The 22245-nt window shown below is 41.0% G+C and overlaps 1 protein-coding gene across 2 annotated transcripts in view; it reads left to right on the top strand.

Annotated features, from left to right (window-relative positions):
• PCSK5 (proprotein convertase subtilisin/kexin type 5) overlaps positions 1 to 22245 on the top strand; it is a 464720-nt gene that overhangs the window by 338500 nt on the left and 103975 nt on the right. For both annotated transcript variants that reach the window (XM_030809749.1, XM_003267429.4), the window contains exons 22-24: positions 2478 to 2614; positions 8043 to 8249; positions 9667 to 9735. In XM_030809749.1, the coding sequence (XP_030665609.1) occupies positions 2478 to 2614; positions 8043 to 8249; positions 9667 to 9735 (413 nt within the window). The remainder of the gene's footprint in view (positions 1 to 2477; positions 2615 to 8042; positions 8250 to 9666; positions 9736 to 22245) is intronic.

The following is a 22245-nucleotide window of genomic DNA, read 5'->3' as shown; positions in this document are numbered from 1 at the left end:
TTTGTAGAAAAATTGCCTTCCATGAAACTGGTCTGTACTAGAGTGTTCTCATGCTGCTATGAAGATATACTCGAGACTGGGTAATTTATAAAGAAAAGAGGTTTAACTGACTCGTAGCTCTGCATGACTGGGAAGGCTTCAGGAATCTGACAGTCATGGCAGAAGGCGAAGGGGAAGAAAGGATCCTTCTTCACAGGGTGGCAGGAAGGAGAAGTGCTGAGCAAAGGAGGAAAATCCCCTTACAAAACCATGAGATCTCGTGAGAACTCACTCACTATCACGAGAACAGCAGGAGGATAACCGCCCCCATGATTCAGTTACATCCCACTGGGTCCCTCCCACAACTCAAGATCATGAGAACTATAATTCAAGATGAGATTTTGGGTGGGGACACAGCCAAATCAAATGACAGTCCCTAGTGCCAAAAAGGCTGGGGACCACTGCTATAAGAGATAAAATGATGATATACTTCACATCCCGTTCTCAACTGATTTTAGCAAGAAAATAAATCCCCAGAATAAACTTGCCCCATTCTCCTTTTCAGCAGAACATTGAATAGCTTCCTTGCTTAAAATCCTCAGAAAGCTCTTCCACAGTTTTTCTTATAGAAAGATTTGGGGTTTTTTTTTGTTTGTTTGTTCATTTTAAACTAGCCACATCCAGACTATTCCTTGAAAAGTCTTCTAGCTCAGTAACTGGTGCCAGGGTGGGGCTGGGATATTCCCCTTTGGCATTAGTGCCATCCGCTAAAAATCTGGACTGGGAGCACAGGCATCTCATTCTGTGCCATGGTGCAGAGGATCTGTTTTGACATGGACAGCCAGATGTGTGTGAGTGTCTGTTTAGGACTGGGACTCATGCTCTGCAGTGGGCCAAAAGGATTGTTCATTCAGTGGTGCTGGGGATGGTTAACAGAATATGAGGGCCTGGGAATCCAAAAGAGAGGGGGACTTCTGTCTTAGGTTGTTGGCTTGAATCCCATTCTGCCTCCAAACAGATGCAAATGACACAGACTTTCAGGGTGGGGGAATGAATGAGATGGAAGACTGCAAGTGACATACTATTCAGGATGCCTTGCCCCACCCAAACTTCTTCCAAACCTGGGACTGAAATGGCCCACCCCCGCCCCCAGTTCAGGGTTGGTTCTAGCTCTGGAAACAGTGGAGTTTAAACAAGCCAGTGCCAATTCAGGAACAAGTTGCTTGAGGCCTACACCTAACCTTTCATGTGGTGTCCAGCATAAGTGGAGAGGAGTAATAGAGAGAAAAAGACATCCTTCCCTTTCTTCGCAGGCCCACTCAGATGTCCCAGGCGTGGAAGGCAGCATTATGCCAACGGGAGCTTGCGTATGCTACGTGCTCAGTGAACCTCACAATTGATACAATAACTGTTATTCTAAGGGAGCTGTAAGAGATGCCAATTTGATGTCACCTGTATTACACAGGAATCATTTAGCGAATTCCACAGTAATCCAGACTGTCACTGAGCAGCGGATCTCAAAGAGTGCTCACCAGACCAGCAGCACTGGCACCATCTGGAATGTCAGAAATGCAAATTCTCAGCTGCCTCCCCTTAAGACCCACTAAATTAGGAACTCTGGGTGTGCAGCCCCCAGCTCACTTCATCTATTCATATTACCTATCTGACTCCTGCACTTGATAAACATTTTGTATTTTTCTGAACAGAATACTTGGATACAATTTACTTAATCACATTTGCTTTTATGATTAGTTTGCAAAGAATAATGAAGCAAAACTATAAAAATATTAACAATGACATTAGGATATATATTGTATATATGTAAAACCAAAGTTTTAGAAGCCCATATACTAGCTCGTCTGTAATGCCCTTTGTAGGTGTTCACAGTAGCTGTTCATGGTCAGAAAATAGAGACTGCAGTACTCCATGTCTCAGGAAATGTTTGCAAAACATGACACTCGAAATCAGAGTTCATTGATTACTTGCAATATACACAGGCCAGGCTTCTAAGTAGCACCCGAGCTACAAAGCAGTGTTTTGTTCTACTCGTCAAGAGCCCTTGGAGCTGACATTTCCCTTGCAAAGCATGAGCATGCTGATAGATAAAGGAAGAATATTTTCTCCAAGGCCTCTCTCAGAGGCCCACTGAGTGTGTGGAAAGTTTAGAGACCTCCATCTGACTGTTGGCTGGGTTTGGTTGGGGCCTATAATCTGGATTTAGTCCCTGTGGGCACCAGTTAGCTTGTTTGGAAGCAGATTCGGGATTGTTTTCCCAGCCAGTTTCTGGCATGCTGGCTGTTAGGTCCAAATCTTGGGCCAAGGATGGGTACGTGACTAATATTTCACATGTTCTAAGATGATCACTCCCAGGCATCCCCCTTGTTTCTGGAACAATGAAGTCAAATCTGTCCAGCAAACATGAATACCACATGTTCTGATACTTAGGGCTACTCTGGAAAGTCACCCTGATGAATTCTAAAAGTCTGCTCTTCTTCTAGGATTTTTGATGATGGCCGCTGTGTTTCGAACTGTCCCTCATGGAAATTTGAATTTGAGAACCAGTGCCATCCATGCCACCACACCTGCCAGAGATGCCAAGGAAGTGGCCCTACCCACTGCACCTCCTGCGGAGCAGGTGAGAGGACTGCTGCTCCTCCATCTTCCTGACCCCAGACCTGTTCCTCTCCTGATGGCCATCATTTGGTTTGACCCAAAAGCCTTATGTCTGGAGTTGAGGGTTAAGATCAGAAAGCTGTTCACTGGAAAGCCTGTACAACCTTGAACTTTCTGCTTGTTGTCAGGACACAAAAAGCTTGTTCACCTTATTTAGGTGTAGACTCAGTGCCCTTGAAAAGACACAAAAGCAGCTAAGAGATGCCTTTCCAGAGAAGGAGAGAGAAGGGCATAGAAGCATGAGGTCAGACACGAGATAGACAGTGAAGCTAAGATTTGTGGAGGTAAAAGTGAAAAGCTAGGGAATTAAGAAAGACACGTTCTGTCTTTAAGGGAAGTATTGTGTTAGAGGCTGTGTGTGGGTCTTCTTGGAGCTGAAGTATGCCACTTAGAAGTTGCCAGAGCTTGGCAGAGCAAGGTCATCATTTCAAATGATTACAAATGTGACCTTTGGTGTCCCAGATTCACCTGCACTAAAAGTTTCCTGCTGCCATTGGATTCTATTTCATGCTCTCAAGGGTTCTCTGCATTCTGACCCTTGACTCCTTTCCAGCCTCAACTCATATGCCTGTCCCCTACCGACCTCATGTGGGCCAGATTCATATTTTATTCTTTTCTATATACTACTTTTTAAATTTGAGCCAAATTTAAAAATTGGGACATTGCAAATAAAAACTTGAGGCTTTAATGTCTCTTGAAAATTCAAAAGATCTACCAACACTGGACCTGCGTTTCCCAAATCATTACCTGGAGTCCAAAAGCGGCTGCTCTCCATCTCTCCCCAGTCCCCACCATTCCCAGTTGTCCCACTGACCTTGAGGCTGTCAGTTACCAGCAGCATCATCCTTACATCATTTTTCTGTTGGAAGAGAATTATTGATCTTTATTCTTCCTTACAATAAACCAAGAAAAATGAAGAACACATTGAGAGTACCAGGCATTTGCAGGAGATCAGGAGATAACACACTTCTGTATATAAATTAAAATTATTACTTTGTGTTTCATGTGTCAAAATAAGACAAATATCTGTCATAGTTTACTTCTAGACTGCCTTGTTCTGTTTCCTTCCTCATCTACATGATGATGATAATGCTTACTTCTTTAAGAGTTTTTATGAAAATTAAATAACATGAAATGAGATAAAACAATAAAGCATTTAGAACAGGGCTAGCCACATGGTGAGCACTTGGAATATTAACTATTCTTATTTTTATTATTATTCCTGTTATTGTTTGTAGCTGCTTACTCTTTTGGGTATTTGAGTTTCTCTTGCTCCTAAGACTTCATTTGAGATGTTTCCGCTTGTTGTCTGGCTGATGTCTTCCTATTCCATCTTAGTTTCAGTATCATTTCCTCAGTGAGGGCTGCCCTAACCTCCTTGCCTAGATTAGGCCTTCACATGAGCAACCTGGGAACACTGCACTTCCCCCTTCACGAGCCTCAACACATTTGATGTCTATTTGGTCCATAAGTTTCTATGCCCCATAAGAGCATGGCATGGTTTCTACCTTGTTTCTGCTGTATTATGAGCACCAGCACAGTGTCGGGTATATGGAAGGTTCACAATAAATAACTGAATGAATGAATGAATGAATGGTTCAATGGAAGGAATGTGAAGACCAGCAGTCAGAAAATGTGGGTTCAAGTCCCGGCTTTGTTACTGACGAGAAGGTACTAAACCAGTCACTTCACCTCTTTATGCCTCTTCTTATTTGTAACCAAAAAAAAAAAAAAATAGAAGAAGAAGAAGAGAAAGGACAAGATGGCATCCAAAATCACTTTCACGTCTCCATATTTAGCACAAAATTAGCAAGAAGTTTAGATACCAAACAAATGTCTAGTCTTCTAAGCATCCTACAGCTACTTGGACCAATCTAACTATAAATGTGCTGACATTTCTTCTATTTTTTTTCTGTTTGAAATTGTGTTTAATCCATTATCTTAAACATTTATTGCATCCCTGCTATTTACAAGTTACTATGTATTGAATGCCAGAGAAAATGAGATAAATGATAGCATGATACTCACCTTCAACGAGTTACAGTCTAACAATGAGGTCTGTCCTCATATGTTACAAAACAAGAAAATAATAGATGAAGACCAAATGCATGGTAGAAATCCCACCCCAGATCAGAGAAGCAGCATCACTTCCAGCTGTAATGAGCAGAGGAGGCTTCCTTGTGGTGGGGTGTTGCTTACCAAGCCCTGAGATAGCTCTGCCTACTTGAGAGTGTGATGTCCTTAGGAAGCATTAGTGAAGCAAGTGTAGCAGAGATCTTGATAACACAGTGCTAAAGAAGATGCATGATTTAATTGAAGAAGTTCCATATCCATAAATGGAAGCTTTAATAAAAAGCTAAAAATCCTCCAGCCGGGGTGTCCCATCAACCTTCATAAGCCCCTCCCACCAATTTGTAGAGATTGCATCCCTTGTTTAATTGTGACTTCATTAAGGTTTAGGTATGATGCCTTTTGGAAGTGTACATCTCCAGCTATATTGCTGAGGATTAACTCCAATTCTCTTCCAGATTTATTCACTACCAAATGACCCAAAGCTAAATTCCATCAATCACACAACAGCTACAGTAAGCAAAATGTGGTAGACAGCTTCATCAAGTTTATTTTCAGAACCCCTGCACCTTTCTTTTATCCTTTCCACCAGTCCTTTTCGCCTCATGCCTTCAACCCTCACCCTTCCTTTTGTTCTATGGGCATCCAATATCATCACGCTGGTCCATCTTCTCACCTAACAGAATCAGCTGCCAAGAAATGCTCTGGTAAACGTGAATTACTCTCCAGAATAAACAAAAGTCAATCCAAACTCTTGTCCCCTATTATCCCATTTGAACTCTTGTTGCCTATTTTCCCAGGAAAGTTTTTGGTGCCTAACAAAGTATGAGCCCTTCTACCACTGGAAATAGCTCCATCTACATACTATTATAATAATTTAAAGTTGAAGACACTGGGCAAGTAGCCAAAAATTTATGCATGGTATTTACATTTCTGAGCTATCCAAATTATCATCCATAACTAATTAGCAGGGCTACCTGAAATCTGACCAAACCTTGACATAGTCTTGGACCAAAGCTGTGGGAAAAGCTGGTCATGGCCAAGGCATCTAAGTGACCTCCCTTTGCAGGTCTATGTATTTTAAACACTGAGACCCCCTCAAATCTCTGTTCTTTAAACCCAAATTATAACACCCAAAGAGGCCCCTCAATAAAGCCATGTCCAAACAATAAAAATGGGATTGAAGAACACTTCCTTCTAAATCCGGGCCCGTTGTTGCTAATTTTTAAGATTGATGATCCAGTTGGACATAGGGGAAAAACTGAATACTGCCAAATATGAATTAACTAATTCATTCAATCATTCCACAAATACATATTTAGAGCCTTAGACTCCCTCTAAGCATCTGGATCCTGAGTTGATGTCATGTGAAGGTGCAGGGGATGGAGAAGAAGTAGACTTCCTCACTGCTCTCTCTCAAATCTTCCTACCTACACCAGAGAAATTGGGGAACTCTGAAAAAAAGATTTTTTTCTGAATGAGTCATGGTGGATGGAAATGGCATTTGCTATGGTTTCAGAAAGTGGCTGAGAACATAACTTGGAAGGATGACCCTCTTGTGATCTCCAGAGATTCCAGGTTCCACCACATCAGAGTTTTGTGCTCCACAATATTGATCGATAGCTGTAGAATCACCAAAATGCACATGAGTCCTTCCAAACCCTCTTCTTTCCTTAGAGGATAATCTCTTCTATGTCTAACTTAGAAACAGCAGAATATTTTCTTCCACCCCCTCTGTGGAAGCCCTTTTTATTTTCCTCGTCCTATGGGAACCAATAGCCTTCTAGTATAAAATCACAATCAGCAAAAAAGGTAGCTTGAGAGCCCATAATCCAAAAGCATGTTTTAAAAATTGCATTTCAGGCCAGGCACGGTGGCTCACGCCTGTAATCCCAGAACTTTGGGAGGCCAAGCCAGGCAGATCACTTGAGTCCAGGAGTTCAAGACCAGCCTGGGCAACATGGTGAAACCCTATCTCTACAAAACATACAAACAAATAAACAAAAAAAAACAGTTGGGCATGGTGGTACGCACCTGTAGTTCTAGCTACTTGAAAGGCTGAGGCGGGAGGATCACTTGAGTCTGGGAGGAGGAGGTTGCAGTAAGCTGAGATCATGCCACTGCATTCCAGCCTGGACAACAGAGTGAGACCCTGTCTCAAAAAAAAGAAAGTGTATTTCACCTATGGCTTTGAATAAATAAGAAATATTATGATAAATGATGTGAAAGTGCCATGCTCACAGGTAAAAAATAGTCAAATATCGGCAATTTCACGTGGGTCAATTTAACATTATACTGACTTTCCGTTTCTGCACTTGCAACATGGGGTTAGTGCTATCTTTATCCACAAATTCAGCAGCCTTGCATCTTGAGGGTCAAAGATTTTGGATCTCCATTTGGTAGATCACATGATGAATGAACCCTAGACCCCGGTTATTCTGAGTAACACAGATCAGCTGCTCTTCAGAGGCAGGGACATACGGGAAATCTGATTCAGAGAAGACGGATACCCCGAGCACACTCAGCACAAAAACTCCAGGAGGGTGGGAGTAGGAGACCTCTAGATGCATCAGTATTCATCTTATTGTTGTTTTTGTATTTGTAACTGATTAGAATCCTTTGTAACTAATTGTGATGCTTTGTAACTAGTTAGACTTTTTCATTCCCTCCAGGATCTAATTCCCATGGTCTGTTAGGCTGTGGGCACTGCCGGTTCTTTCCTTATAGAATCCAATATTGACAGAAGTCAGGAACCCTCAGGAATGCATGTAAAAGAGTCAAAGAAGTGTGCTTGGTCTAGTGCTTCAATAAGCCTGTCATTATGGACATTGGCAGCTCTGCAGAAATTCAGACCTTAGATGGTTAACGCAAGCATGTGACCGATAACAATTCAAAATCATTTTAAAAGATTGCACTTTCATAAAACGCGTCGATCATTACGCATGTGTTTATTCTCATGGGCTCTCTATAGCCCCCAAGTCTGAGAGCTTTCACAGATACCAAAAGGAGCCTTTGGGAAAGTTAAACACATTTTGAATTGTAGTTATTCACAGAGCATCGTTTTGCAATGACATCCCAGGTAGTAGTCGCTGTTCACTAAAATATATAAAATATTGGAAAATAATTCCCTGCAAGGAAAACTTCTCAACTACAAGGATGTAGCTATTGCACTTTTCATTAAATCCATCCTTACACCCCTCATCCACTAGGAACAAAAGCACTCAGTCGCATCTTTTTAAAATATAATATCTCACATTATAATAGCTTCATGGCTAACTTTATACATTTTCCTTCTTTTCGTTGCCCCTGTAACTGATCAGACAACTATGGCCGAGAGCACTTCCTGTACCAGGGAGAGTGTCAAGATAGCTGCCCAGAGGGCCACTATGCCACTGAGGGGAACACCTGCCTGCCCTGCCCAGACAACTGTGAGCTTTGCCACAGTGTGCATGTCTGCACAAGATGCATGAAGGGCTACTTCATAGCGCCCACCAACCACACGTGCCGGAAGTTGGAGTGTGGACAAGGTAAGCCTGCTCCTGGGCCCTTGCCCAGCACCAGAACATGGGAGGAGGGGCTGCACCCTGGATGTCCTGGAGACTTGAATTGCCTTCCTGGCTTGCATGTCGGCATTTGGGATGATTTTGGGTGACTCCACACCCTAGTGGGGAGAGAGGTAACTTTCTCTCTGTTCACACACCCTTTCTCTGGGTTTCCTCAGACATAATCCAAGGTCATAGGAATGCACCTAAGTGTATAGAAAATTGGCCAGGTACAGTGGCTCATGCCTGTAATCCCAGCACTTTGGGAGGCCGGGCAGGTGGATCACTTGAGGCCAGGAGTTCGAGACCAGCCTGGGGAACATGGTGAAACTCTGTCTCTACTAAACATACAAAAATTAGCCGGGCATGGTGTTGCATGCCTATAATCCCAGCTACACAGGAGGTTGAGGCAGGAGAATGGCTTGAACCCAGGAGGCAGAGGTTGCAGTGTTCTGAGATCACACCACTGCACTCCAGCCTGGGAGACAGAGCAAGACTTCATCTCAAAAAAAGAAAGAAAGAAAAAGAAAATGATCGTGGCAGGTGGGAGGATTGTGGACAGGATATAGGTGAGAGAAAATGAAATTAGAATCCAAAGTCCGGGTCAACAGTTTTCTCCTTCCCAATTACTAGACATGAGACCTTAGGCAAAACTCGTCTAATTTGCCCATGCCTTGGTGTCTTCATCTGTCAAAGGAAGAGCACAGTATCAAGACAGAGTGGCTTTGAGAAGCCAGTGAGGACCAGCCTAAAACTACTTGAAAATATTAAAATGGTCTGTGAATCATATGTGTTATTGTTATTGCCCAATTTCTTATCTTTTATGGGAAGAAGGAAATTTAAAAACAATACTTATAGTTTCAGCTCTCTTCTATGTAAGAATGCTGCGGACTGTTATTGCCCTGCTCTGTATAAGAATTATGCCTGGTCTGGTGCTGAAGAGAGCTCCAAGACGTTTTTAGAATAATTAAGACACTCAATTCTGTTTCTCCTTAATGTTTATGGATGTAGTAAAAGATTTTAAACTTTTTTAAAAAGTGTTTAGTAGGACAGATAGAAAGAGAAAAAGAACCTGTTCATTTACATACCCAATTCCATTTTCCCAGAAGCAGAGCTGGTTTCTTTAATAAATAAAATCAATGAGCTTGACTTCAAAATGAGCTGCATGGCATATGGTCCAACCTGGTTCTCTTTGTACCCAATCAAGCTGATTCAATCTATTCAATTAATAGAAGGAGATTAAAAAGTAGAAACCACATATATCCTCGAGGATGGTTTTGGGCTTCATAATTGCTCTATGATTTACTTTAAAATGAGCTACACATGAACATATTTTTATAGCAATTAACGTGTCTCCACTCAATAGAAATGAGTTGTGTTTTTCACTTCTCTGTCTGTGTAGGTGAAGTCCAAGACCCAGACTATGAAGAATGTGTCCCTTGTGAAGAAGGATGTCTGGGATGCAGCTTGGGTATGTCCTCTTCCTTTGTCACCTAAAGAGTTGAAATAGCTGAGTCCTTTTCCACACATCTTCATTCCTGTCATTGCCCCAGCAGGCACTCTTGTCATTGCTGTCAGCCTCAGTGTCACCATCAACATCTTAAGTAGGCTCTCTTCAATACAAACAGGATCACTGTGAGGAAATACTTGCTTCTGAAGCAATGAATGGGTCTCTTGTCTTTATGAAACTCAAGTTTAGAAAAGGAGGCCATGGCACCTTTTCCTCTGGTTGTCAATGAGTTGTTGGGGCTTACTGACCAGCAATTGCATTTCAGGTGCCTGAGACTCAGCCTCTCCTTAGCTTCTCAAGGTGACACATTTGGAAGATTAACAGTGAATGAACTCAAGCAAAGAAATGCCTAAAGCAAAGAAATGCCTAATTCCTCTAACTCACTTGGTGTGTAAAACACAAAAGTTTGTGGGTAGAGAGAGAGGGGTTTTCCTTTATAAAAATGACTCTGTTGGGCTGGGCACGGTGGCTCATGCCTGTAATCCCAGCACTTTGGAGGCCAAGGTGGATGGATCACCTGAGGTCAGGAGTTCGAGACCAGCCTGTCTAACATGGTGAAAACCCATCTCTACTAAAAATACAAAAATTAGCTGGACGTGGTAGCAGGCACCTGTAATCCCAGCTATTCGGGAGGCTGAGGTAGGAGAATTGCTTGAACCCAGGAGGCAGAGGTTGCAGTGAGCCGAGATCGTGCCATTGCACTCCAGCCTGAGCGATAGAGCCAGACTCCACCTCAAAACAATAAAAATGAAAATAAAAATGACTCTGTTGCTTGGAGCCTAAGACAACCCTTAGAGAATCAAGCATCGTGGTAACAGTGGAGTTGAATTCCCCACCATGCAATGCAAAGCACTTGTCACTCTCACGTATAACTCTTTAATTCAAGTCAGTGGCTCCTTCTTTCTTCCCTTCTCACATGCCTGCAGGAGGCGATGGAGACAGTTTGTTAACACATGGCACCATTGCATTGGTGATAAAATGAAAAATAGGGAGGTTACTGAATTCCAGCATTGTTTCTTAATGTACGTTTAGGCAACATATAAAAAATAATTAGCATGTGTGATCTTTGAAAGGAAACTCAACTGAAAAGTTCATGAAATAATTTTTCTTCATGGAACTTCCAGGAAGCCCTGGGATTGGTTGACTAATCAACCACTGAAGCTTCTAAAACTTCAATGTGGGCATAAATCACCTGGGGAATTTGTTGAAATGCAGATTCTGATTCACTGGTCTAAGGTGGGCCCGAGAATTTGTGTTTCTGACAAGTTGCCCAGTGAGGCCAATGCTGTTCTATAGAACACTCATGAAGTTGCTAGGGGTAAGATTGTGCCAGAATAAAGCAGACTTTTTATTTGCCTTACCCAGGGATTTTCTTAATTTTTTTCTTACTAATACATAATAGTTTTACATATTTAGGGGATACATGTGATACTTTGATATTTGCATATGATGTGTGATGATCAAGTCAGGGTAACTGGTATATCATCACCTCACATATTTATCATTTCATTGTGCTAGGAATATTCTAAATCTTCTCTTTGAGCTAATTTGAAATTAATACTTGAATATTATACATGAATTACAATTTATATTGTGGCTATCACCACCACTCTTTGCCTTAAATGGAAAGGATACATTTTCTGTAATATCTGTAACTAGAAAATACAGTTTCTGGAAGCTTAAATACCATTCCCCCATTATCTTCCACTATAAAATGATGCTTATATTACTGGATAATAAAATCTCATAATAAAGTTAATAAACACTTAAGAAGAAGATAAAATTTAGAGTCAGATAGTTAAGGGTAAAATGCTAATTACCTGGGAAGCAAAAAATAAACCTAGGCATAAATAGAAAAGTACTGAAGTAAAAAACTATAAGCAAATTCCAGTGTCTGTCTCATGTGAAGTGATAGAAGATGAGTTTGCACAGAGCAATGATGAATGTTTTGATTATCTTGATTTCACTGTTTGCCCATTTCAGATGTATTTTCTCATTAAGTTTCACACCCCAGCTAATTTCTGTGGTCTTCTCTGGCATCTTTGCTGTTGTGTGTTGTGTGCCCATACTAGCATTTTGTGCATCTTGGAGGCAGGTTGTGTGTAATCTAAAATCTGAGGTTTGGGCTGTCTTGGCTCTGCTCAGTGATGACAGTGGGGCAAGTCTACCCAGCAAGATACACATAGAGAAAAGAAGATCATCCTTCCATAGCTTCAAGACACCTTGAGAGGAATGTATGAACGTGTGTGAACTCCTTCAGGATCAGTGAGGATCTTAGCATGGAGGCGGGAGCAGTGACAAGAAAACCATGGTCACTAGGTGTTTGCATTGGCCTCATCCTCCACTTAGCTGACCCAGCTAAAGATGAGACCAAGGAGAAGCCACTGGAAATGGACTCCACAGCAGACACTGACCCTCTGGGGACTCAAAATCCAAAAGATCCACCTTGCAAAAAGAGATAGATTAGAAAGTTTGATTTACTTGACTTACTTTACAAAGTGCCATTAAGCTCTTCAGTCCATTCATTACTTAAGAAATTTTGTCTACTGTGTGCTGAGTGCTCGCCTTGGTGGGGAGCATTTCAAAGGTGATATGGCTGTGATCCTGCTATAAAGGATAGCAGGATCTGTCCCAAGTGATACACCTGGAATGAAATCTCTTAGAAGACAACCTGCCAGAGTAGAAACAGGTATAAAGTGCAGTGACACCACCAGAAAGGGTGACAAGACCATTCTAAATACCTCTAATTTCTTATTTTAAATTCTAAAATGTCCCTTAATTTATAATATCTCTATGTATTGGGCCTCGTTTATTCTTGGATTGGCTTGGCTGAACCCAATTGTCACCTTATTTCTGAACCCTTTGTTGATCTCTCCAATAAAATAAATTCTCCCTTTTCTAGCTTCCCTTTATTTGTTAGGCCAGTGAGAATACCTTTTAGAGGTGACTAGTGTAATATTTGCTATGTATACACCTTTCTGCCTGGACACTAAACTACCTGAGAACAAGCTCTTTGACTTATATGCTCTGAACTAGCAGAGTGCCCAGGACATAATAAATGTGCAATTAATACATGAATGTTTGTTGAATTGAATTTGAGAATTGCCCAAATTCAAAGCAGAGATGAATGGCTTAGGATACCCAGGGTCTTAGACTTGCTGTTTTCTCTAATCAAACTTTATGAACCAAGAAGAAGAAAAAATAAACCATACAATACAAAAATAAATGATTTTGGCCAAGTGCAGTGGCTCACGCCTATAATTCCAGCACTTTGGAAGGCCAGGGTGGGCAGATCACTTGAGCCCAGGAGTTTGAGACCAGCCTGGGAAACATGGTCAAACCCTGTCTCTACAACAAAATACAAAAAACTAGCCAAATGTGGTGGCATGCACCTGTGGTCCCAGCTACTCAGGAGCTTGAGGTGGGAGGATCACCTGAGCCTGGGAAGTCAAGGCTGCAGTGAGCCGTATTCATGCCACTGCACTCCAGCCTGGGCAACAGAGCAAGATCCTTTCTCTAAATAAATAAATATTTAAAATTAAAAAATGATTTTTCATGAACTATTAGAACTGTAAGGAAGCTTTGATCAGACCATGGTTTATTAAGTTTTATAATTTTAAAGAGATAAATACAAACTTGAAAAATTTGAATAATTTACTATAGATTTCCCCAAGATTCTTCCTGTGAGAAGGGACATCATCCTTTGGAGAGAACTTAACTTTATTCCATTTTAATAATGTAGATTCATCTCTGGGCCAGGTCTAGACGATCTCTAGGGGAGTCAGAGAAAAGTGAAATCAGTCATTGTGAGACATTTCATCTACATTATGTAATAATTAGCTGTTGAAAATCCTGGGTTTTTTTTTTTTAGCTTTGTATTCCTTTCCAGATATTTAGTGAACATTAATATCTATCTTTTATACCTAATAAAAAAAAACCCTCAAATTCCAGATTAACTGGAATCTCATCTATTTCCTGGGTGGAGCTAGCTATCCGTCATTCCAAGGAAAGATTACCAAAAAGGGGGCAGAAAACTAAACTCATGACCAAAAATGATTGCTTCGTCTGGAGGAAAGCGTTGAATTAGATACTTTGAGATGAAATAAGGATTTTTTAAATTATGAGATTCGATTTCTCTTCTTTATCAAGTTGTAAACAAATAGATAACATTTTATATAATACTATTTTGTCCCAAGAATATTTGATGTCAATTCTTTCTCTTTCTAACCAGTATCCTGAATGGAAATTTTAACTACTAAGATAAATCTAAGAGTTTTAAATTATATTTCTTCACTAGCTGAGGATAGAAGTAAATGGAGTAACGTTTACCTAATGTTTTGAGGCACATTTTTTGTTTGTTTGTTTGTTTTAATTTAGGGAATGTAGCAATGGCTATGACACTTAACTATAACCTGAGATCCAGATATCTTAGATCATATACCATTGACTTGATGACTGGTTTTAATCAAATTACATAAGTTGTTCTTACTTTTCTACCTCATCAATAAATATGGTGGTTAATGTGCCCTGTTTTAACTTAGAAAGAGATCATGAAAATGTATCAGTATTTGCAGATTGAAATTTATCTCCAATCTTGGGATAAAACATATCCACATTTAAAAATTTTAAGGAATTGCAAAAAAAAAGAGAAAGGCTATATAAATTCACTGCCAAATAAGGGGACAAATATATGCACCAAAAGGATTTTTTTAAAAAAGAGAACCTCTGGGCACTGAAGTGTTCAAGGAAGGCTTTTAAGAAGATGGGAGTTGAGGTGAACATTAGTGTTTACATAGAATTTAGACAGATAAGAGAGAAAAGCTGCACTATAGGGGGTCTTTATATTTGGACAATAGCAGGAAAAAAAGGCTTCTGCTATGGATTTTGAGACACTGGGTATACTAATTTTGCAGAAGGAATGAGGAAATATAAGGAAATAGGCAAAGAGAAGTTTGGGGAAGTGGTTGAAAACAAAATCTTGAATTCCAGACTAATGAGGTTAAAAGTATTCTGTGACTAAAAGAGAAATCATTGAAGGTTCTTTTAAAAACAGAAGTGGGAGAGTGTGTGTCTTGAAGTGGGTATTAAGAGGTTAATTTGGTTATTGCGTTAACTGTGTTCAGGATAATTAAAGGGAGAGAGGCTTTAGTAGATAGACCAGCCAGAAGACTATTTCAGAAATCCAGATATAAAATAAAGCAGACAAATCTAAAGTGATAGCCAAGAAATTATGAGGACAGAGGGAGAGATGTTTTTAAAAATCACATGAAACAAATGGCTTTCAAGCATAAGAAAAGGATGCTTGTTCATTGTATGGGAAATGCAAATTAAAACTGTGAGAGGCCCGGCGCAGTGGCTCATGCCTGTAATCCCAGCACTTTGTACTTTGTGAGGCCGAGGCGGGCAGATCACTTGAGTTCAGGAGTTTGAGACCATCCTGGCCAACATGGTGAAACCCCTGTCTCTACTAAAAACACAAAAATTAGCTGAACATGATTGCGCACACCTGTAGTCCCAACTACTTGGGAGGCTGAGGCAGGAGAATCGCTTGAACCCAGGAGACAGAAGTTGCAGTGAGCCGAGATTGCACCACGGCACTCCACCCTGGGCGACAGAGTGAGATTCCGTCTCAAAAAAAAAAAAAAAAAAAAACTACTGTGAGATACCATTTCTAATTTATCATGTTCAAAAGCTTACAAGTTCTATAGGCAAGGTTGTAGGAAAGCAAACACCACTGTTATTGCCTCCTGGTGGGAAGACAAAATGGTACAATGGCTGTTGAAGGAAATTTGGCAGTATAACACAAATCCATATGCATTTACCCTTTGACCCCACAACACCCCTTCTAGGAATTTACCCTGGTGACATACATCCTCAGATTCAAAACAGCATATTCACCATGCTATTTATTGTGGTGTTACTTGTGGTAGTAAACTATCAGAAACAACCTAAATGCTTGTCCATGGAAGACTGGTTGAATGAATGGGGTACCTATACACAATAGAGCACTCTGCAGCTACCAAAAGAGCAAAGATGATCTGTATGAACTGATGGTGATTTCATGACACACTGTTACACGGAAGGCAAGGCGCAAAAGTACACATACTATGCTACTGTTACCGGGGGTCCTTGCTCCCAGAGCTCCTAAGATGGTGGCGGGCCGCTTCCAAAATGAGGGCAGGCCGCTTCCAAAATGGTGGCAAGCCTCATGTTCTCTGACCTGGGGTTCTTGGCCTCACGGATTCCAAGGAATGGAATCTTGGGCCATGAGGTGAGTGTTATAGCTCTATTAGAAGCTGTGGGTCGCAGAAGAGAACCGCGGAACCCAGTGACTAGTGTCCAGCTCGATTAGGATGAACCTAGGCACTTAGCCGTGCAGGAACAATGGCAAGCCTTTAGCCAGATCAGGAGTGGCAATGGGCACCCTGCTGGATCAGGAGCACAGAGGACACCCTGCCTGATCTGGAGGGATGGAAGTCAGCGGCAGGTCTGCGACAGCGGCAAACAGCAGTGGTGGACACGAGCAAAACCTCAGCTTGAGCCGTAACAAACACGGACCAGAAGAGAGTGCAGTTGCAAGATTTAATAGAGTGAAATAGAGTGGAAACAGAGCTCCCATACAAAGGGAGGGGACCCAAAGAGGGTAGCCGTTGCTGGCTCGAATGCCTGGGTTTATATCCAGATCATTGTCCCTCCCACTGCGCTCTCAGGGGATAGATGATTGGCTATTTCTTTACCTCCTGTTTTTGCCTAATTAGCATTTTAGTGAGCTCTCTGATTTGTCGGGTGTGAGCTAAGTTGCAAGCCCCATGTTTAAAGGTGGATGAAGTCATCTTCCCAGCTAGGCTTAGGGATTCTTAGTCGGCCTAGGAAATCCAGCTAGTCCTGTCTCTCACTACCTTTGTGGTAAGAAAATGGTAAGATAAAATATTTACATTTTTATTTACTTTTGCAAAGAGAAAAAAGATAACTAAGAAACTAATGGAAGTGGTTACCTATAGAGAAAGGTAAAGGAGATGGGCAGGACTTCACTAGCTGTATCTTTTTATTTTTTAACCTTTTTTTTTTTTGAGACAGAGTCTCACCCTGTCGCCCAGGCTGGAGCGCAATGGCGCGATCTTGGCTCACTGCAACCTCCACCTCCCAGGTTCAAGCAATTCTCCTGCCTCAGCCTCCCAAGTAGCTGGGATTACAGGCACCTGCCACCACACCAGACTAATTTTTTGTATTTTTAGTAGAGACGGGGTTTCACCATGTTCGTTGGCCAGGCTGGTCTTGAACTCCTGACCTCGTGATCCACCAGCCTCAGCCTCCCAAATTGCTGGGACTACAGGCATGAGCCTCTGCTCCCAAACTTAATCTTTTTTTTTTTTTTTAATTTTTTTTTTAAGAGATGGGGTCACACTATATTGACCAGGCTGGTCTTGAACTCCTGGCCTCAAGCAATCCTCCCATTTCGGCCTCACAAAGTGCTAGGATTACGGGCATGATCTACCGCACCCAACCTTTAGCTGTATCTTTTTAGTTTTGATTTGAACCAGATAAATATTTTACATATTCATAACAAATGACATAGTAAGTAGTGTGAATGGACTCCCACTAGCCAAATGTAGGACAATTAGAGCATTTTTTTAAAATGGGCGATAATTCCAACTCAATTGATATTTTAAATCCATGCATCAATAGTGAAGAAAAAGGAAGAGAGAGGGGAATAGAACAAAAGGGAAAGTTCTTCTTTACAGAAAAAGTTCAGCTGTCATGTATTTCAGGAAAGAATTAGGAAATCATCATTTTGCATCCCCTAGTATATGAACCCAAAGGAGAATCATCAAATCATAAGTAGATTTAAACACACTGGGTGGAAAATTGCTATGGAACAAGATCATCACACAGACTCAAAGTACTACCACAATTAATAGTTAATTACAATGAAGAGATTTTTGCTGGTTACCAACTTAAACATGTTATTATACATAACATCACTATTATCAGTTCCATAAACCTGACATCATATGTCTCCTGATGTGATACTCAAGTAGATAATATCAGCTCATATTCTTTTTGTTTTGTTGTTTTGTTTTGAGACAGGGTCCCCCTGTCATCCAGGTTTGAGTGCAGTGGCTTGATCATGGCTCCTGAGCTCAAGTGATCCTCCCACCTCAGACTCCCAAGTTCCTGGGACTACAGGCATGCACTATTAGCCTGGACTAATTTATTTTTTGTAGAGATGGGGTCTAGCTATGTTGCCCAGGCTAGTCTCAAATTCCTGGCCTCAGGCAATCCTCCCACCTTGGCCTCCCAAAGCACTGGGATTACAGGTGTGAGCCACTGTACCCAGCCCTCACCTCGTATTCTTGACAAAAGTGTCTAGATCACTAATTTTCAACTGGAGGCAATTATGCTCCATGAAACACTTGTCGATGTTTCAGACAGTTTTGATTGTCGTGACTGGAAGGTTGTTACTTGCATCTGGTGGATAGAGGTTGAGGATACTACTAAATATTCTATGATGCACAGGACTGCTCCCCCACAACAAAGAAATACCTAGTCCAAAATGTCAATAATGCTGAGGTCAAGAAAAATCTTATTTAGCCTCAAGATAATCACAAGATAAATCAAGAATGTGGGGTATCTATAAGACAATTGACCTGTACTTGGAAAGAAAATTCAATATTTTGAGGGAAAAGTGAAAATTAGGGAATTAAAAAAGAATAAAGAGATAAAACAATCAAGAAAATGCACAAGTATTTTTATTTTTATTTTTATTTTTATTTTGAGACCATGCTCTATGTCTGAAGTGCTCTGTCAGCAGAAAGGACTTAGAAGCTACAATACCCCAGCAGCAGTAAACACAAGTGCCTTGATTGTGGTTTCTAATACCATTCTCCAATAAACAATACCAAGGCTCCTTAGAGAATTGGCTGATTTGGGGACTGGGACAGGAAATAAACAGGATGAGCCTGCAGCATCTTGTGATGACAGAATGTAGGAGGATAGAAAGGGGTATAGCTCAGAGGTAAAGCATTTGACTGCAGAAAGTAAGGAGGTGCTAAAAGGAAAAAATCCACAATGATGGAAATATGTCAAAGGGACACAAAAGCCAACTGAAGAGCTCTCACTGGCCTAAGCTGGAACAATTTGGGCAATAATATAGATAGAATATGGTATTAGATTATAACCCAAAGAATAAAATAAGTATCCATGGGTTCATACAAATATAAATAAATGGTGGATAAGTAAATAGGAAGGAGGAGACAAATCTTTCATGCAAAAGAATACCAAATAACTTATTTAAATATTCCTCTTTTAAGAAAGTGAAGGCCAGGCACGGTGGCTTACACCTGTAATCCCAGCACTTTAGGAGGCTGAGGCAGGCAGATCATAGGTCAAGAGATCGAGACCATCCTGGCCAACATGGTGAAACCCTGTCTCTAAAAATACAAAAGTTAGCTGGGCGTGGTGGTGCGTGCTTGTAGTCCCAGCTACTCAGGAGGCTGAGCCAGGAGAATCACTTGAACCTGGGAGGCAGAGGTTGCAGTGAGCCGAGATGGCACCGCTGCTCTCTAGCCTGGCAACAGAGTGAGACTCTGTCTCAAAAAAAGAAAGAAAGAAAGTGGAGCATCACTCCCTACTACTTCTTAACTGTGACTTTCTTCCAAGAGCACAGTATGGAAAGGGCAGGGGCAGAAGGACTTTACAGTGTAGAAAGCTGACAAACACTACATCATACATGTGATTAAGGGAAACATTTGAATGTACTTTTGATACAATGTAATGAGAACCACTTTACCTCTGCAGTCTTTCTGCCAAAAAACCATGACCCCAGTCTAGTAGTGAAGAAAATATCAGACAAATCCCAATGGAGGGACATTTTGTAAAATACCCGATTAATACTCAAAACTGTCCAGTTCATTAAACAAGTCAAGTCTGAGAAACTGTCACAGCCAAAAGGAGCCTAAGGAGATATGATGGGTAAATGCAATGTGGCATCTCGGGTGGGATTCTGAAACAGAGAAAAGACTCTAGGTAAAAACTAAAGAAAGCTGAATAAATTACGGACTTTACGTTAGTAATAACCACATTATAATAAAAGTAAAGGGCATGATAGAGCTATTTGGGGTTTTAGAAATGTCCTATATCTTGATTGTTGGGGTGATTGCATGACTATAAGCATTTGTCAAAATGTATAGAACCGTACACATAAAAAGGGCAAATGTTACCCTATGAAAATTGTATTTCAATCAATTTGACTTGAAAAGTAGTCCAAGCACAATAGGCTCAGACCTGTAATCCCAGCACTTTGGGAGGCCAAGACATGAGGATGGCTTCAGACCAGGAGTTCGAGACCAGCCTGGGCAACATAGCCAGACACCATTTGTACACAAAATTTAAAAATTGTCAGGATGTGGTGTGCACGGCTCTAGTTCTAGCTGCTTGGGATACTGAGGTGGGAGGAACACTTAAGCCCAGGAGTTCAAAGCTGCAGTGAGCTATGATCACGCCACTGCACTCTAGCCTGGGTGACTGAGTTAGACCCCATCTCTAAAGAAAGAAAGAAAAAGAAAAAAAAAGAAAAGTAGTTCAACATTAGAATGATTCCATTAATATTCTCTTTGCTGATTCTGTATAATTTAGTAACTGAATTACTAGCATTTATTGAATACTTACTAATGTGCCAGGTGCTGTACTAAGTTTTTTAAGTATATTACCTGACCTAACTCTATGGAATAGATAGAATAATTATTGTTCTCATTTTTCAGCTGAAGACATAAAGATCAGAACATTTAGAAATGTGGATAAGTTCACTAGGCTGGTAACTAGTAGAATCAGGACTTGACTCTGAATAGCCCAAGACCAAAACTCATGTATTTTATTACATTCTAATCATACCAGCTAATGTTCTTCCCTTCTGATTCTAGAGCAGGATATTATGCTTTTTTGCAATAATAAAAAGATAAAAGAGGCCAGGTGCGGTGGCTCACGCCTGTAATCCCAGCACTTTGGGAGGCCGAGGTGGGTGGATCACGAGGTCAGGAGATCGAGACCATCCTTGCTAACGCGGTGAAACCCCGTCTCTACTAAAAATACAAAAAATTAGCTGGGCATGGTGGCAGGTGCCTGTAGTCCCAGCTACTCCGGAGGCTGAGGCAGGAGAATGGCGTGAACCCAGGAGGCGGAGCTTGCAGTGAGCCGCTATCACACGCCACTGCACTCCAGCCTGCGTGACAGAAGCGAGACTCTGTCTCAGAAAAAAATAATAATAATAATTTTTTAAAAATAAGATAAAAGAAAGCCTTCTTTTCTACCCCTTTCCTCAGTCCTTCATACTAAAGTCATCATACTTAGTTTTGGCTACAGCTTCATGCCCAATGACATAACTGACTCAACCAGTCAAACAGTGACACTGTTCTTCATAGTCATACAAATTAATTTGGGTTCACTGCTCATCCAGAGCTGTCAGCCTTCAGGGCCTACATCTGGAAGGTTCTGAGATGGGATTGAGCACACAGGGGAGAGCTCTACAGCAGCAAGACTGAGAGAGTCAGTGAGCATATTTTCAGTTAGCCCGGCATCCTCCCCACCACTTTACCTTCCTTCAGTTTCGTTTACCTTACAAAGGACCTTCTTACTCTATGGGAAAGTGGGTTCTATTATAAGTGTGTGATTGGCAGGAGACACCCTAACCCTTTTCATCTCAACCTACATTAAATTCAAGCTTCAAATCTAGGACTTAGAGAACCAACCTCATTTACTCTTACTACTCCATCTTGCCATAAGAAGTGAGACCCTAGTTCATAGAAAAAGTATTGGCGATATGGAAGACATGAAGTTCACTCTTTAATTTGCTAATGCAGCAGATGTGCAAGGTTTTCAAATTAAATACTGTGGACATTGATTGCTATTTATTTCACTTTTACTCAGATCTCTCACTGGAACATTTCCACATACTTTCAGAGGCACTAAAACGGTGTCAAACCATTTTGGTACCTTCCAAACCAAATATATTGCAGAATAAAATATATACTAGCAATGTGTCTCCTTTAAATTGGAAGGAAGTGGCTGATTGTAAAACTGCTACTCAGCATTCATAAAGCGTCATCTTTTCAGGGACCTAGTGCATCATCCACTGTGTAGCCAACCTTAGTGCATGACCCAGGGAATTACTGACCATCGTCTCTATGGGCAGATGGGGAAGGGACATTCAGGATGCCGCGTCTTCTTTTTTTTTTAAGGCCAAACACAGAGCCAGCTTCAGAAGAAGGTTTAGAATATAAATGCAACATCAATAGTTTTCTGAAGATAAGAGAAACAAGATCTATTAGACAGTTCTGTCTTTAAAAAAATTATAAACTGATTGTTTCTACTTTCTATTCATTAGAGCCTCCCTGCACCCTCATTGTCTAAATGATACCTCATTTCACAGGTGGGCACTAAGAAGACATAAAACCTTTAAAAGAGAGAACACAAAGT

This window comes from Nomascus leucogenys, chromosome 1a (genome assembly GCF_006542625.1).
Source record: "Nomascus leucogenys isolate Asia chromosome 1a, Asia_NLE_v1, whole genome shotgun sequence".
Classification (NCBI taxonomy): Eukaryota; Metazoa; Chordata; class Mammalia; order Primates; family Hylobatidae; genus Nomascus; species Nomascus leucogenys.
The sequence above is the reverse complement of the archived record's forward strand: the minus strand, read 5'-3'. Positions and strand labels throughout refer to the sequence as shown.